Source organism: Engraulis encrasicolus, chromosome 10 (genome assembly GCF_034702125.1).
Source record: "Engraulis encrasicolus isolate BLACKSEA-1 chromosome 10, IST_EnEncr_1.0, whole genome shotgun sequence".
NCBI classification, from domain to species: domain Eukaryota; kingdom Metazoa; phylum Chordata; class Actinopteri; order Clupeiformes; family Engraulidae; genus Engraulis; species Engraulis encrasicolus.
The window spans coordinates 36,402,838-36,421,883 of record NC_085866.1 but is presented as its reverse complement, the minus strand read 5'-3'; the positions used below and the strand labels follow the sequence as shown (position 1 = coordinate 36,421,883).

At 43.7% G+C, this 19,046-nt stretch overlaps 1 protein-coding gene across 2 annotated transcripts in view; it reads left to right on the top strand.

Moving 5' to 3' along the window:
* The first annotated feature begins 1,050 nt into the window (after positions 1-1,050).
* Positions 1,051-19,046, top strand: part of fgd1 (FYVE, RhoGEF and PH domain containing 1) — a 60,497-nt gene continuing 42,501 nt past the window's right edge. Inside the window, exon 1 of one of the 2 annotated variants that reach the window (XM_063208749.1) lies at positions 1,051-2,360. In XM_063208749.1, coding sequence (XP_063064819.1) covers positions 2,201-2,360 — 160 coding nt within the window. In that variant the 5' untranslated portion in view covers positions 1,051-2,200. Of the gene's footprint in view, positions 2,361-3,421; positions 3,955-19,046 lie in introns of those variants that run through there. The other variant, XM_063208750.1, reaches the window with a different exon arrangement.

The window sequence follows — 19,046 nt, the reverse complement described above, 5'->3', positions numbered from 1 at the left end:
GATGTGAAGTGGGACATTTCATAACCAATGAAAGGCATTGACCCAGCAGTTGTGAAGGTCGGTGAAGGGGAGAACCCTATTGACCTTTACCGGCTGTGCCACTGCCCCCCTCTGGCTGCATCCTTGCGGTCTCAAAGGTTTCGGTAGACCTCGTATTTCCCATGGGCTGCTGAGCAGATCCACTATGTTGTCAGCTGTATACAGTTGTCTCCAGAGTCCAGTCTGAGTAAGCCAACCATGTTTGGCTACGGCAGCAGACGTATTGTCATTATTTGTGTAGGTATCTGTGGGAGTGGGTCAGTTGCTAAATATCCGACGCCCTGTTGTGAAATTTGTTCAATCCAACATGCAGCTGGTAACATCCACTGACTCAACTACATCTCAGTGGAATTAAAAACAGGAACAGGAAATCTGTGAAAATTCCACAGAACTTGAAATAGTTCTATTTAATGACCATTACTCTTTACTTGCATGTCACATTTGGTATAGGCTAAGTGTCCCTACACAATTTATATTATGTAGCAGCTGCAGTTATATTCCCCATAGAGGCATTCAGAAGTCTTCAAGGCATTAATGGTCTTAAGCTGTAGTCTGTTGTAATGCAGCTCACTGGAAAAAGTATCTTGGCCGTTGTACGGTGAAGTATACCGGAAATGCATTGGAATAAACGGGATGCCAAAGTGCAGAGCCCAAAAGGCTGTCAACCGTATTTGGGCTCCTTGGAGCAATCTGGGTCAAATGAGATGCGTCCGTAACCCTCCAAGTGCGCCGAGGAGTTCTCCAAACGTCATTCTAGCCTACATCCTTAGACAATTCTGTAGGAGAAACAAAAGTTATAATTCTCCCATCATAGAAGGTCCATAATCCGTCAGGTCAGGATGGGAGAATGTGTTTTTTTCTAGTGAATGGGAAATCAGAAAAGGTTTTACGCTTTTCTTTGCATCAAGTTTCAAGCACAAACCCTCGAGGAAAAAAACGAAATGAAAAACAGACTTTGGGAAGAAGAGAGATGGCGGAGGAGGGGGTTGAGACTTGGTTTCATATGTCGACAAAATAGCGCACACGGGAGCAGGGAAACGGAGCAAGGGGAGGAGGAGGGGGATACGCTTGGAATTGCAGTTTGACGGCGTCGTCGAAAAGTTTCACACAAAGAATGGACCAGCAGCCGGTAGTGACCAGGAGACAAACTTTCAAGGATTTGATGGAGGACAATCTGCTCAGGCGGTCAATGCGCAGAGGATTAAGGCTTCTCTTCTTTCGCATGGCAAGACGATAAGGAATCAACGTTTTTCATACGGATTTGGATCTAGCTTGAAGGAGCTGAGTGAGCATATTTTGGGGTCACAAAGGAAATGGGGAGAAAAGTAGAAATAATTGGGGAATTGACTGCTTCATCCTGGCAAAAGTGAACTCGCCTTTGTTCGGATATAGCAAAGAATATATTGCGTTCTCTACTGTGCTGCTGCATGCGTTTAAATCATGACATCGAGGACAGTTAGATGAATGAATTAATACAGAATACTCTGGATGATGTCAGGGCTTTGTTTAGGCATGTCAACTGCTCGAAAAATGTTTGGATAGGTTTTATGTTCATGGAATTTTAGTATGAAGATGTATTTCACTTAAGATGGTCAGTCTGCGTTTTGGACGATGTAACTCTTGATTGAACTTTTCCTCCGTTTCTTTGAGGGGTCCGGGATTGTATAGCTTTAAATTGGCCCATAAAGTAATATCGATCAAACATATGGCAAACCAGCCATATTTTCACCACTAAACTATAGACGGATGATGTGGCCCTGATCTGTTATAACTGGTTTACTTGGACCGAACAATTGCTATATTTGACCTACATGTGACGTGGATCAGACTGTCTTTGATGGCGTTTTTTATCCTTCAGAGAGATTTTGATCGTTACACTTCCATTCCACACTTTCGGTGCGCAAAAACTGGACAGTGCAATTTGGTGGAAAGAGTGTTCTCCAGGTCTGTTGTTTATCGTCCACAACTGGACAACCACGATAAACCAGTGGCCACCACCGGGACAGGCATCTCAACTGAGTGCCTGACGCACGACCAAGACCACTCTGAAAACTATTATTTGTTTCTGGATTTCATATAAAACCCTGGAATCTACCTTAATTCTCCTCTAAACGGAGAAGACCACATCCTGTATCGTATGCCTGCGCGACTGTGACCAGGCATGCAGCTGAATCGACCAAAGAGCGCTCTAATCAGCTTCACCCCACCGCTGCTACCCTCAGAGACACCACATTCCTTCTCCAGTCAGTTCAAAACAATGCGGTTTTCATACCACATCAGCAGCGGTTTGCAGAGTCCTCAGCCGGCCCTGCGACGGATAGGTAAGTGCTTAACCTATACACACAAATGCTTATACTATTTCTTTGCTACACAAATGCTTATACTATTTATTTGCTCCTGGTTGGTGGCATGCGGCATTCCAAGTGACATTTGTCATTCTGCGCTGGACGTGTTTGCGGTCACCAGAGCGCATGCATGGAGCCTGGCTGCTGCCACAACAAATACGGTGTGTGTCCTTGTAAAGTCCCGTGCGCCTGCCCTGCCGCATCTGGAAATAGCTCGCGGGGCGAATTTACTAGGTTGCACCTACTTCATAGTTAACAGGATGTTGAGGGAAATAATTGCACTGGCAGAAATCAAGGTTGAGTTTGGGGGGCGTGAGGTAACCAAAAACTTTTAACTGCACCATAGACAGTATGATCCAGTCATAGGCACCACTATTCATTTCACCCCTCTGCCTATCTGTTCAGGGAGGACAGGCTATACAAGGGGGAGTCATGCTTTCTTTACAGGATAGCCTACTGTGTTGCCTCCCTATTCATGTCACAGACTTCAAAGGAGCATAAAAGTTGTATTGAAAGAGGCTTGAAAGCAAATCTGTACATTAATGGAGGGGGTGGGGGAGTGTTGTGCTGTCGGCTATAGTGCAAAGGCCACAGAGAAAAGCTACACGTGATGAAAAGTCATCTTGATGATGCAGAGGGCTGTGCTCCAGTGATAAGCCCTTGACAAAGGCCCAGAGCAGTGGTGTGGTTATTGTGGCTGTTCTTTCTTGTGCCTCGTGCTGACATTACACTGCCTTGTTTACTGTGTGTGTGTGTGTGTGTGTGTGTGTGTGTGTGTGTGTGTGTGTGTGTGTGTGTGTGTGTGTGTGTGTGTATGCGTGTGCGCATGTGCGCGCTCTCCCCCTTACCTTGTGTGTCAGGCCCTTTTTTTCCTTGTTTGCCCAAGCAGTGCTGTGTGAAATCCAATTAGGGCCTGCCTATAGATGCATCTGGGCTGACTGACCAGTGGGGATCCGTTCGCATGTCGCAGTCACCACAAATTGAGGATGGCGAGAGAGAGAGAGAGAGAGAGAGAGAGAGAGATGGTGGGTGGACGCTCCAAATGGAAGGCATAATAGTGCCCTCAGTTTGAAAGACATTAATTCCCATGCTACAGAGAAGATGATACATGCTTATGGGTTGACATAATACAGCTGTGATTGAGTGGTGCAGTGGCACGCCAGTGTGAGATTGAGCACTGTCTGTCAGAGATGGAAGACAAGCCACACTTATCACGGTTGACATTGGTGTAGCACTACCAGAGGACACGCGGAGAGGTAGATGTTTTCTTTTAGAGACAAAAAGCTTATGGCTTTTTACGACCATTACGGACAAGAGGATTACATTTTGCACTTGATCTCACAGGAACATTAAAATTCCCAACCCCCCAAGGAGACATCCGGATGCATTCAGTTCTGTTGATTGTTGGATAAGTCCCTTTCACCACTAACCACATAAAGTGATCGTAATCTTTTGTTGTTTTTAGAGCATTTACACCGTCATCAGCTGTCTTGGAGCTTGGAGGACTTATAAAGACAAATGGGTGCTGTTGCCATGGTGTCAAAGTCGAGGGAGACTTTCACCCAGCCAGGTCTCGTTATTAATCCCTTTCCCCAGTTTGTATACACTATAATGGCCACTCTGGCTCAGGGTTTAGTACTGGTGCACACATCCTACTCTTATTCCTAGTTAGTAGGGGCTGTAAGCCGAGAAATCGTTACGCGCTGGATAGAAGCATATAATTCGGTACACGTGTTCCTTGACTGATTTGAAGACATCCTAGAAGGGGTGCCCCTTGAAAAAAAAATGTCTACCATGTCATATACAATATGTCATGTTGGTAACGCATTACATTGTTATTACATGACATTATACTTAGCTGACAATGTTAATATAGTCCTCAGAAGAGATGAAGCAAGGGTAGCCTGCTAGACCAGATTGATAAAACTACAAAATGTACATAGTGTGAAAGTATGGGTGAGTCTGTGCTTACGTGCTTGACAGCATGTAACATTGTGAACGATTTGAGAAGATTCTTGGTCTGAATTAAAATGAGCATTGCCAACACTAAAACTATGGTGAGAATAGACTGCTGCTAATGCTCGATTTGAATGGGATAGTGTCAGTGCAAGATGCCCTAGGTAGCAGGTTCCCCATCCTCTAATTTCCATAACAGATATACGTATTTTATTTGTATGAGAGAGGGTAAAGGACAGGACCTTTCCATATGTATGAAGAACCCCATAAGATCACCTAATTCTATATTTTTACAAGTGCATATTGTGAGAGCATTTCAGTCATCTTTAGAATGGCATTACAGATTACTCAATATAGGCCTACATGTAGGCCACAGTATGGCTTCAGTTCAAATTAAATGGGAATGATTTCTTAGTGTATGTTGAGTAAGAAGACAGAGATTAAAAAAAAAATGTTTATTTGCAGACAAGTCCTCACCTAGTACTTGTGTCAAAAGTTGTATTAGTTAGCTCAGTAATCATTGAGTACTTAAACTGCTATCAAAACTGACAGCTGATGGACAACGTGTACTGTAGGTCTTTTGCCACCCTTACCCATAGGAGAAATATCTATATAGAACAACACTTCTCATATGGTATATACTATGAAAGTAAATCATTACCTGGACTCATTTTCTTGATATGCAAGGCACATAAATAGACTGGGCGGAAGAATAGTCGATCATACCCCGCCCCCCCAAACAAAATGCCACACGACTTTTTTTAACCTTCAAGATTTTGAGTGGTAACAGTAACATAACTCATTCCCACTACACCGTTTTGCATAATATTGTGCATGTCCTCAGAATGCTCTACATCAGTGGTTCTCAAACCTTTTGTGTGAAGTAACCCCTGAGAAAATATTGAGCTCTCCGAGTACCACCTTGACAACCAACATTAGAATATCGCAGTAAAGGCCTTCCATATTCACTTTTGCCAGTCAGTACAGGAGAGGTTCATAATGGTATTCCAAGTACCACCAGAGATGTCTCAAGTACCACCTGTGGTACGCGTACCACAGTTTGAGCACCACCGCTCTACATGTTTCAGTTCTATAGTTGTACTGTACAGTACAGTGCAGTGCAGTGGAGTGCAGTACAGTACAGTAGCATACAGAATGGTGCAGTATAATAAAGCACAGTAGAGTACAGTACAGTACAGTACAGTAGCATACAATACGGTGCAGTACAGTACAGTAGCATACAGTACGGTGCAGTACAGTAAAGTAAAGTACAGTACAGTACAGTAGCATACAGTACGGTGCAGTACAGTAAAGTAAAGTACAGTACAGTAGCATAAAGTACGGTGGAGTCTAGTTAAGTACAGTACAGTAGCATACAGTACGGTGCAGTCTAGTACAGTACAGTACAGTACAGTACAGTACAGTAGCATACTGCACGGTGCAGTAGAGTACAGTACGGTATATCACATTACAGTACAGTACAGTACAGTATAGTAGAGTACAGTACAGTGCAATACAGTAGAGTACAGTATAGTCTTATAGACGTTAGCCCTCCAAAGCCAATAGGATTTCCACATGCTGTTGTTTTAAGTTTTTGAAAGACTATTTTAGTAGCCTATGTGAGAGAGGGAAGGCAGGCAGACATGTTTTAAACAAAGGACCACACCCACAAATAAAAAAATAACGAGCAAACAATAAATTAAGTGGTTAGGTAGCCAACATGTCATCTAGATTAAAGCCAAAAGTAGATGGAAAAACAGACATGTTACCATTTTGCTCTTTTAAAACAAAGTATCTGTCAATATACTGTATGTATGGTGTATTGCATATTGATTATTCATAATTTCCTAAGCATAAATGCCCTTATCACTCCATTGTACACTTAGGACTGCGATATACATATCTGAACATTAATCAGCATACATTTGTCATTTGACAGCTGTCACTGACACTTGATATGTACATATATTATTGACTTGATTGATATGAATATATTTCAGTTGGACTCCTAGGGTTAAATCATTGAGGGAGTCCTAAGGAAGTAGTAGTAGTTTGTGTGTGTGCGCGCATGTGTAAGTGGGATTAAAATTGTTGTTTGCCATCTTTATCTGAAGAGCAGACTGAGTGTCTGAACCTGCTAATGCTAGCATGCTAACATTGGTGTGGCCCAGTTCAAGGGTTTATCTCTTCTCCCCTAAATTTTCTAACCACAATTTTCTTTTTGGATGTTATAGATATGACCCACTGCAAATTTTTAAAACTCTTAATGAATGTTGGTTCAATACCTAAATGCCCAAAAATGAGCTCTCAATTGTAGAGTGATCTCATTCTGACCATGGTTTTTATGATTTTCCTGTTTTTGAATCTAAATAAGACATATATAACATTGTTTTTATGGTAAGTTTTGCACATATTTTCAAAGTTCAGTTTGTATACATCACACACAAATAGGTGGATTGGCCCATAACACCATTATGTCCAGGCAGTACAGCATTTTACTACTATTGGCTGGTTTTGGGCAGCCATCTTGGATTTACCCCATAAAAATGACCTTAATGACATTGAAATTTGGGGCACCCCTTCTGAAATGATGGAGAACACCCTAAGGAAGGTCTACACCGATTTTGGTGCTTCTATCCAGCGCGTAACGATTAGGCCCTTTTTGGACGCTAAGAAACCCAGCTATATTGTGATTAAGATTAATCTGATCTGTTTGGACTAGAGATAAAGGGGGGAGGTGTTAAAAGCGGCATATACTCTCTTCGCCAAATGATCATTTCAATCTGTGTTCGTGTTGACCTTTCCAATAATAGAGAAAGGAAAACCGTTTTGCTATAAAAAAATGTTTTCATTTGACAAATGTCATGATATTATTATACAAAAACATATTTCGTAATAACACTCCAGTCCGCCTTTGACTTTTTTGGATGAAAATATTTTCCTAGAAAAACTGAGTTTTCATTTACTGGGATGTCCTATAAACCAAAAGCTGCTTCAAGGCCTTCTGAAGAAGATGGATGTCTTTATTTTCCTCCATATCATAGATTAATTGCATCTGCCATTGACCTCTCAATACTATTTCAGTAAAATTGCCTTTTTCAATACATTGAAGCGCTTTTTTTTCTTCTCCAGCTAACTGCAGCACAAATCCAAGAAGGAAGATACACACGTTGAAAAGTCAGCTGTTGACATAAGAAAAAACCCCGGTCGTTCTCCCATTTCCCTTTGAACAAAAACAACACAGCGCCACAGGCAGTTGACGTCTTAGCTTGTCTGAATGACTCAAATGGCCAGTGTGTGAGGTGGGTGTCTGGACGATGCGTTTATATTTGGGTTCAGGCACATGGGAGAGACGCTTTTTGCCGGATGGTTGTATATACACGGCTACCTAAATAGTTTAGATGGGAGCGCAGCAGGCTTTAAGATGTCCCTTCTTGGGAAGTCTCGGCAGGTTTGGCTCGAGCCGCTTTCGAGTTGACCTTTGACCCGCTGTGTAAATATGCCACCACCACTGATGTGCTGTTCTGCAGGAAGTCCATGTGGCATTCAAGGCTGGCTCTGAATTAGCACACAGAGCTACACACAGCATGGCACAGCAGAAGATAGATCATAGAAATATAATGCCTATGGTTCACACTTTCCCCCCATTTATGTCTATTGAAGAACTGCTTTTTTCTTACTCAGTACTGTATGGATAAAACCACTATCAAACACTGTGTGGTAGTATGTATGGTGTGACGACAACGCACAATGTGCTCTGGACAAAGGACAGAAAATGCAGGGCATTACACAGCACAATCACCGCCCCGTCACAATAATGAAGTTATTAAACTCTCCTTTTCAGCATCCTCTGGTAATAATTCCCACTTCCTGTCCCAGCTGGCGTGATGCTAGCATTAAGGCTCAGGGTTTTATTGAGGAACAGATGGAGTAATTGGCTGAGTCAGGTCTTTTCTATTGCCCTGATAACGACAACAATGACAACCCCAGCCGTTACAGTGCAGCACAGTACACTCCTCCGATACATCTTGGATGTGGTTTCATTCATTATCATTTCAAGCTTGTCTCTGGTTTCAGTTTTTCAAACTGCTACAAAGTTTGGAGCTCGTCTGGTTCTTATCTTTAATTTTGGCAGCGTTCCTGACAAACTGGAATCTCGGCCGTAGCAGCAGCAGCAGCCACAGCAGTGAGTTGCTGTCCCTGTATATGCTTAGCACTGCTCTCATGCTGAACAATGAGGCCGGCGCTATGCCTTTAAAACGCCTTTCATACCCTTTAAGACGTTAATAAACGCCCCCGGACTAGTATAAAGACCATCTGCTGGATGGATTAGGTTACATAGCCATGGCTGTTTCCATTCTGTTGGTGTGCATATCTGCATTTCTGATGGGCTTGCCTAAATATTGTGTGTGTCTAATGCGGCCGAGACCCAAGTGAGGGGCTGGAGTTTCTGTCTGACTACATTATGGCTACTTCAAAGTCCCAACAGTCAAGTGATCTTCACGTCTTGGCCTATGATGTCCCTCTCGGTGTGATGTCAAACGCTGTTGAACACATGGATTACAAATCTGATATCTGCACATTTTTCTGCTTGATCAAGTTTCCAGAGTTGCGCTGTTTCAACAGCACAAAAGAATACATTGTGTGGGGGCGAGGTAGCTCTGTGGGCTAGTGCACTGTACCTTCACACCGGGGACCCATGCAGGTTCGATTCTGGCTCAAGGTCGTTCCTAGATCCTTCCTAGCTTCCTAGATCCTTCCCAATCTCTCTCTCTCTCTCTCTCTCCCCACTCATTTCCTGTTTCACTGTCTTGTGAAAAATATTAAGGTGATAGTCAAAGGTGGGGGAGGTGGGGGGGGGGGATAGATCTTTCATCATGTAAAACAGCCAGGGACATGCTGAAATATCAGGATATCTTATTTGTTCTTTGTTTTATTTTTTTAGATGGGTTACATTAGATAACTTGTATTGTTACTAGGGCTGGGACTCGATTTAAAAATTTTCATCGAATTAATCTATAGGCTTTGAAATTAATTAATCAAATTAATCACATTTTAATCACATTTAAATCTGACTTGAGAACAGTAAAAAGTATTTTTTTCACATGGATTTTGTCTAATGACAATAAATAAGCTTAATCTAAAGATGTCGTTCCTTTTTAAAAGAAGAGAGAATTCTTCTCAATTTCAGCAGGCTGTTCACCATCAGGCGTAATACTGTCCTCCACTGGTCGAATCCAGAACTATTAAGCAATATTTTATAGTGCGATTAAAATTAGTTAATTTTTTTAATCGCGTTAATTTTTGTGTGATTAATTAATCTAAATTAATGCATTAATGTCCCAGCCCTAATTGGTGCCCAAAAGTACCAATAAAATAAAGGTTGCCTTTGTCATTCACATAATATGTGGGATGAAGTGGTCATATAATGTTAATGTTGAACCAAAGTTTAAAATAAACAACTGGTGACTGTGCTGTGTTCATCTGTTCTTTGTGCTGGTGGAAAAAAAACTCATTGCCATCAGATGATGCCCTCCCAGTTAGATGTAGTTAACAGCAGACAGCTCACAGCAAGAAGTGTTAAGAGCTTCTGTCTCACCCCATGCTGGTATAAATAGCATCTTAAGCAGACAGTTTGGCAGAATGCTCTCTCTCTCTCTCTCTCTCTCTCTCTCTCTCTCTCTCTCTCTCTCTCTCTCCGGTTCCAGCCAGGGTTAGGGTTCCACGTCCCTGAGAGTGACTCATGGGACTGCCAGCCTGGCCTTGTGACCCGTATCCCTGCCGCCCCTGACGACCGGCCATAGTGGAGCCAAAGCAGAGCAGTGGAGCAGAGATGTAGCTAGCCAGCAGCCAGCCAGCTGCTTGTGGCCCTCAAGCCACAGAAGAACCCCAAAGGGCCGAAGAGCTATAAACTGGAAAGAGATGTCAATGTTGTTTTTATAAATAAAAGGGGTGTATTTTTTGCTCAGTTGGGGGGAGGGTAAAAGTCTTCCTGGTAGTACTTATGAATGTTATGATTGTGGTTTAGCTAGCCAGTAGCCAGCTGCTCGTGGCCCTTAACTCACTAAAGGGCACCGGAGACCCGAATAAACTGACAAGGGATGTCAATCGACTTTTTCATAAAAGTGGTTTATTTTTGACTGGACGGGTCAACAACGACCAGTATCACTTATGACCTGGTAATATGTAAGTAATTGCTTGTGTATACCGTGCACTTCTTGTTCTTTTGTACTGAACACTTTACATATACGCATAGCGTACATGATATATGTTACATACACATAAAGACAGGAAACGGGTGGGAGAAAGGGAGTGAAATGGGGGTTGGGTTTGAATCCGGCCTGGGTCATTTGATTCCCGAGTCCCCATGGGCAATGACCCCACATATGGATGGGTGCATTAGCTTGTTGCGCCACAACGCTCTCTACACGTTTTTTGGTACTCTGATCAATATACCTCTGTGGCCCTGGCCATGTCATTTAATTTGATAAGAAACTACTATATAATGGCATTAAAAGTTTTGAAAGTCTTTTTGTAGGCTGAGATCATAATCGTGCTGATCACCAGCACCACTTCCCCAATGCTCTCTCTGTCCACCAGGGGTGTCATAATGATTTTTTTCCCATTTGTTAAGCACTTTGAGTTGCATGCCTTGTATGATACAGTGCTATAAAAATACTACTATTATTATTATTATTATTATTATTATTATTATTACAACGGGAAGGGTGAAGTGGAAGAGTCACCAGGGTTCATGTATGTTTGGGCCCCGAACAGAGTTAGAAGTGTAATATATAGATATGGGTCTATCAGAGGGTCTTCTATATGGGGCCTGGAAATTGCTGCTTCGCCCCTGCTGCCCACCTCCCTCACTGCTGTAAATCAGAGATTTTGTGTAAATGGAAACACGGATGTCAGCCGCCTGCCAATGAATACATTATCACCTTGGTCTGCCATGTGAGAGACGGCACAGCGTCTCTGGAGAGGGCATTCACAGGTGCAGTGGGACGGCGTAGGAAGGCGCTGATGGAGATTAGTGGATTGAGCGGGAGGGGAAGGTGTCTGGACATGACATTCCACCATCACTCCTTCCTCACCTCCCTCCCTCATGTGTTCCTCCTTCCTTCCTTCTTCCCTTCTTTCTTTCTGTCTTCCTCCCTGTTGCTTCTCTCTATGTCTGTCTGCATCGCTCTGTGTGTCTGTCTCTCTATGTCTGTGTGTGTATCTCTCTCTCTCTCTCTCTCTCTCTCTCTCTCTCTCTCTCTCTCTCTCTCTCTCTCTCTCTCTCTCTCTCTCTCTCTCTCTTGTTCTTGTGAAAAACAGTCAGCCTCCATGTTCCCTGGCCCTACCTTCTATTAGATTTGAGTTAAACGCAGTAGCTAACTCAATCACAGGGAAATGTGGTTGCAGCGCAGTCACTGTCCTCCTCCAGTGCGAGACGACGGGGCACACAAAAAGCAGCTTTGTGAATCTGCTGCTTCTCTTCGAAAATCCAGCTTTGCATTAAGTAGGACTGAAGCAAGTCTTTCAAAAATATCGGTGTGGTTTGAAACTCGAGGCTGCAGCCCATGCTTTGCACTTTGTATGACTGTGTGCGTGTGTGTGTGAGCAGTATGTACACACACACACACACACACACACACACACACACACACACACACACACACACACACTCAAACAGACAGATACACACACACACACACACACACACAAAGACTACTTACACACGCTGCCCTGCCAGCTTGATTATACACACATTGCAGACGTATCCGTGTGTGTGTGAATGCATCTGTGCTTGGAAATGCTATCTCAAGTAGCAGCTGCAGAGGGAGTAGCTTGGAAAGAGGGAGAGAAGGAAAAGAGAGGGTGGGAGGGAGGGAGCGAGGGAGAGTGTGTCACTGTGTCAGTGTGTGGGAATGCCATGCCATAGGGAACCACAGACAACGTGGCAAGATGGGGAAGGAAAGTAGCAGGGAGCGAGAAGCGGGAGAAACAGAGAGAGGGGGAACGAGAGAGAGAGAAGGAGACAGTGAAGAGGGAAAGAAAGAAAATAGGAAAAACACAAGGAAGATATTCAACGGAGGCTGACAAACTTGAGGTGGTAAAAGCCTTGAGTCCTGCAAAAGGATGCCCAAGTCCAAAAATCTCAACCCTGAGAATCTCAACGGGGGCACCGTTGGGAGGTGGGGATGGGAGAGGGAGGGGGTTGTGTCAATGGTGGGAATTGGCATGGGGATGGTTAACTGACTCTGCGCTTGTCTGGAACAGAGTGAAAAGCTTCTCCCACCCTCCTCTCTCCTACCATGTGGGCTATGTGTGTTTTCTCCGGACGTGCAATGGGACTAGACAGGCTGAAGACAGCGTGTGATTCATCATCAAATATTACTACATCATAGCATGGTTGATGAGAGGGTACTCTCACCCAGCAGAAGCGTGTGTGTGTGTGTGTGTGTGTGTGTGTCTGTGTCTGTGTCTGTGTCTGTGTCTGTGTGTGTGTGTGAACACGTGTCTGCCGGCTCACATGTTTAGCCCCCTGGACAACATTAAAATTCATTTATTGTATAAATGTGTATGCACTGTGCATGGCAGACCGTGTGTATGCTTACGCGTGTGTATGGATGTCAGCATCATGGTGCTCAGAGACAATAAGAAGCTGTTTTGAAGAAGGAGCTTAAAGGCTTTTCTGTTCCCTGTGATGGGACCAGAGGCAACTTCACAAGCTCTGCAGCAGCAGTCCAGTCAATAGATTGGCTATAAACACACATCGGGCTCATGGGATTCTGTTTTTCTTTCCCAAGAAATATACGGCCAGGGTGATGATGTGTGCATGGGAATACAATTATGTTTTTCCACTACAGTTAACCCATGGCGTGTCAGGGGGTTTGGGAGAGATGATTGAGGTGAAGTGTCTAAGTGGTCTATGGGCTATTTAAATCAATCCATCCTGCCAGGCCTTCTCTGTGTGTGTGTAGGGGTGGGAGGCTATTATGTTTACCATTTTGGAGTGTATAAAGCCAAGTCAAAGATCAGCGATCTGGCATTCCAAGCTTGTCCTTAGTGCACAAAAGCACTCGCATTCCAGAACACACACATACTGCGCTCCCTCAATTGCATTCCCTCCCCATAGAACAGAAATAGAAAGGATGCCACAATGCTGGTATGGCATCAACATGGCTCTGCCAAATGGCTGCTCTGACAGAAACAGTTGTCTTCTGAAGACTGATCTCTCTCTCTCTCTCTCTCTCTCTCTCTCTCTCTCTCTCTCTCTCTCTCTCTCTCTCTCTCTCTCTCTCTCTCTCTCTCTCTCTCTCTCTCTCTCTCTCTCTGACACACACACACACACACACACACACCATCTCATGCTATATTGCATCTGCCTAATAGCAACATTCTTTAAATATACAGTATACGACAAATGACATGCATGAGTTTCCACACATCATTATTACAGCAACATTCAAACGTAAGCGCACTGTATCTGCTCGCACAAACAGATTTGCTCCGGCTCCCTTAACTCAAAGGTAATGGTGCCTACGCACGTGCATAACAGGTCATGAGTGCTCCCTCTCCACACTCTAATGAGCAGAGACACATGACCACCGACAGACTATGACTCATCCTATACAGCATGTAGCCGTCTATTACCAGCAGAGATGTATGTCAATATTAGGCCATTCAAATATTATTATCACACAATATAACAGCGTTGGGTACGACCTTACATCTGTCAGAATAACATCAGTTCTATTTCAACACTGAGAAAATCAAATTGACATTCTTCTAGTTGGGCTAACTCTAATAACTCTAACTCTAGTAATGCATTGAAATGTTGTCATTTGTTAAACAAATACCTATTTTTGGAGCTTATAACCAGTGTGTTAAAGGAACGTTGCAAAATCTACTGTGTGACTATTGTACTATTTTGTGTGTGTGTATTTTCCCTCCTTTGTGGTGTTTAGAGCAACTGGGGTATGTGGGATGGAAACTGTCTCAATTTTCTCAGGCTCTTCTCGAAAAAAGTGCACCCCCAACCCTTCACCCTGCCCCCATCTCCCTCCCTCGGCTTCACCCCTCCCTCCACTCCCTCCCTCTCTCCGCCACCACTCACCCCGGGCAATCCTGCAAAGGAAATACTGATAAAGGCCTCCATTGTAACCGCGCTATCTGCCCTTTGATGTTTATCGTGGCACTTAGTGTAAACAGCCTTGTTTATTCATGTCAAGCTTTACTAACTGCCTTTTTGTGCTAAAAGCTCCCCAACCCCAGCCAAAATTATGAGACATGACAACAAAAGTGAACACGGACATGTGTCATCTCTCGCCTCAGAGATGCTATCATTAAGCGTACAAGCGCACAGGGGCTCTCTGTTTGCATACAACATCCCAAGCAAAAAGCTTCTGATAGTAGTTTAAAAAGGGGAACAAGGGAAAGGGGGGAAAAAACGAAAGAAGGTGGAAAAATGCCCTTGCCTGTGGCTTTTTATGAGTGCATTTGTAGACAGCTGGAAACGAGAGCAACAGCTCTTCCCCACTGCGAATGTTTTCACCGTGACAGCGTCCAAACAGCTGAAGCACTGAAGGCTGTGTGCCATCTCCCTTTCTCACTCCTCCACTCCCCTCCAGCCCTGGCCAGTCCACACCACCTCCTCTACTGTACCTGGCCCTTGTCCAGAGGCCATCGTCCAGCCTTACACTGGCCCGCCCCGGCCTGGCCTCTGTCCAGTCCTGGGTTTACCTTTCACTACCCCAAACTGATAGCTGATAGTGTGGATGAGAGGTGGAGGCACTATGTGTGTGTGTTAGTGATGCTTACGTTTTAAAGCTAATAGTATGGTGTAGACCGAGGTGATGTTTATGTTTTAAAGCCATATAATATATTACCCTACAGTGTAACAGGGAACAAGGTGATGTTTAGGTTTTAAAGCCATATAATATGGTACTGTAGCCGACAGTGTAGCAGGGCACAAGGTGTTTAGGTTTTAAAGCCATATAATATCATAGTGTTGCCTGTAAGGTAGAAGGGGACAAGGCCATGTTTATATATTTTAAGTCCTATAATATAGCATAGTGTAGTAGAGGGGGAGGTGATGTTTACATTTTAAAGCCATAAGTACAGTATAATGTACAGTAGTAGAGAAGTGGGGAAGTATTAATATGTGAACTCAGAGTCGGAGACTTTTTAGTGTAGAGACTCTGTTATAACCTTATTGGCATCAAAATGGTAATGACCAAGTCATAGCAATGTTGTTATGATGTAGTTGAGTGTTTTCAGAAAAGAGTGAGTAGGCCCGCCGATGGGCCCATCTGCAGTAAGAGTAAGAGCTACATAGAGTAAGGGCTACATAGAAGGTATAGTATAGTGTGGGTAATCTCCAGATAAGAAATTGAAGAATTAAATTACTTTACGGTGTACTGTATGACAGCTATGGTGTGCACATTATTTCGTGTCACTGACACTTCTCTCTCTCTCTCTCTCTCTCACTCTCTCTCTCACTCACTCACTCACTCACTCACTCACTCACTCACTCACTCACTCACTCACTCACTCACTCACTCACTCACTCACTCACTCACTCACACACACACATACACATATGAGAGAGAGAGAGAGAGAGAGAGAGAGAGAGAGAGAGAGAGAGAGAGAGAGAGGGAGAGAGGGGGAGAGGGAGAGGGAGAGAGGGAGGGGATGTAGTGACAATGAGGGGTTCGGTACCTTGTTTAAAGCCACATCAGTTATGGATGTGTGCATGTGGGAGGGCCAGGTTTAATAACCCCCTGTTTGATTACATGTTGGGGACCCTAACCACTAGTCATGAAACAACTAAAGAGACTTAAGCCATATTAAGCCAGATATTTGCAATATTAACAAATGAACATGTATACACTTACTATTAGGGGACATTATATGTTATTAGCCGTGTCATGGCCGTACAGGGTGGTTAGACGTACAGTACATATAATTTGCCTCAGAGTAGCATGTTATGTTACCATATTCTAACAATATGTATGTATCTACTTTAAAGGCTAACAAACAACCTTATCCCAGGTGTGATATTTCATGGTATATAACAACTGCGTCTGCAGACAGAGTAATTGGATGGATTGCTGCAGGGATAAAGTGTATCCCTCTCCATGCTCCGAGGACCAATAAAATTCTAATGTATGCCTTCGGACTAAAGGTCAAGCCGGTTGACCTTCATCTTAAATGCACCCGTGTCACACAGGATCAATAAGCGCTGTCAGGGTGGTTCTTGTTTTACATTAAGCATTATCTGGAATGGCCTGAGTAGACTGTCTTACAGCCCTGTGTGTTCCACCTTATAAATAGTTACAAGTCAAGTATACTTTATGTAAAAAAAAATCTAGCCTATGCAACAGGGTTAGCACAGACGCTTGAAAATGTGTTTGACCAGTCTCCAATGTGCAGTTAAACTAAAACATATAAATAAGACGACAATGATCTCGCTCTCTCTCTCTAACACACTCGTACATGAATGTAAAAAGAGGGTGCCTAAGAGGAGAGAACATTGTTACATTAGTGTTTCGTTGTGTTACATTAAGTATATGTGTATTAGCCTGTGTAGACTGTCGAACAACTTTGTGTGTTCTTCTAAACAGGCACCAAGTGGTTGCTATAGAGTAGAAAACATTGTTACATTATTGGGATGTAATAATTACATTGTTATATATGAAGCTTATTTGGAATGACGTTGAAGGCTGTCTTACATCCCTGTATGCACCTTATGAAACAGAGGATGCTTAGGGCCCTGCCGTGGCTTAACGGTAGGGCACTGGGTTACTATGCCGGCGACCCGAGTCCAATTCCGGCCCTGGTCATTTGCCAATACTGCCCCCATCTCTCTATCCTACTCACTTCCTGTCACCTCTCATACCGTCCTATTAAAATAAAGGAAAAATGCCCCTAATAAAAAAAAACAGATTATGCATTGGAATGGATAACATTGTTACTGATGACAAGACACACACGTAAATCCCTGACATCCTGTGATGCGCTGTCCTGCAGCATGTACCAAAAGCCAAAGATGGTCATTGCAGTTTGCACTGTCGTCATGTGTTTTTATTTAGGTGATAAATATCACCATATTTCCCCTCGGGAGACTTGTCTGTGTATTCAATAAATCTGCATTTCCGGCCCCCGGTGTGTGTGTGTGTGTGTGTGTGTGTGAGAGAGAGAGAGAGAGAGAGCAAGGGACTGAGGGAGAGAGAAAACACGTGTCTACAGGCTCACATGAGAGAGAGAGAGTGTGTGTGTGTGTGTGTGTGTGTGTGTGTGTGTGTGTGTGTGTGTGTGTGTGTGTGTGTGTGTGTGTGTGTGTGTGTGTGTGTGTGTGTGTGTGTGAGAGAGAGACAAGGGACTGAGGGAGAGAGAAAACACGTGTCTACAGGCTCACATGAGAGAGAGAGTGTGTGTGTGTGTGTGTGTGTGTTTTATACTGCCCTACACTGCCCTACACCCTCCTTGCAACCAGGAAGTGATATGTCTGTCCTCAGTCGCCGGCCTGGCCGCGCCGGCTCACCTCCCACTGCACGCGTGCGCAGCTTGCCTTGGCCGCCCGCAATAATGGGACCGGTGACAGTGGGCAGATGGCCTCGTCTCCCGGGAAATCAGGGGGGTAAATCTCTCCATTTAAAGCAGGCAACCTGCGCCAGGGCCCAGGGCCGTGGAGAGGAGTGGCCCGATACGCCCGGCAGGGGTGCTAGAACTGGAGCAGCAATGGTAGAGAGGCAAGCAAGGGCGAGAGGGGAGAAAAGGGGTGGGGGTAGGATTTGGGGATGCCTCCTCTGTGCTAGTCTCTAATCCCAGTTCACTCTCACTAGAAGATTATAAAGATGTCTAATAAAAGTGGCACTGAAAGAATGGCTTGAAATGAACAAATGGCACACAGCTAATTTAAGATAACTGTGGCTTCTGTGTTTGTAGAGTGAAATCAGCATATTTGCATAATATGTATAACATTGGTATAATACAGTGACAATTGGCAATCTATTGTATTGTGTTCGATTCTGCTCTGTTTTATTCTATTGTATTCTGTCATATCCTATTCAGTTTGACCTGCACGTGGTTTAAAGTCACTAATGATGGTCAGGAGGACCCAAGGGCTTGACACACTTGTGTTTTTTTTCTCTGCATTGCTGAAGCTTTTGTGTTTGAGTGCTCTGGCTCTGTTTTAACCCCGCAGTGTTAATCCGGGCCTGCATGCCCATCTGGTTAGATGAGGTAGCTACACTGTAAAATGATGTCAACATGCATGCTACAGCTCTGTCACGTTTCAAGGGTGTAGCTCAGCACATGACATATTCTAATGCACAGTGAGTTATCACTGCAGTGGCTCGGTGGAGCTTTTGCTTAATCTAGTCTCTTTTTTTCTGAAAGTACAAGTGACACACATTTAGAGGCCTATTTCTGAAGATGTTCATGTATTTACAGGGGACACATCCTCGTGGTACGCTTGCCAGAATGCCAACTGGCACTACAGCCACAAATAGCACAAATACAAAATAGGCCTACTTAAGGCTTTATGATGGATCTGAAATCCATAGTAGGCCTAAGTGTGGCATTAACATATCCAGTATGTTTCCAATGTGAGAGACACTGCACTGGTTGAATACCATATTTTTTCCAAAACATTTGTCCTCTAAATTAAATATATCACGAAAACGCATTGGCCTGCTATTTAAAAACGCA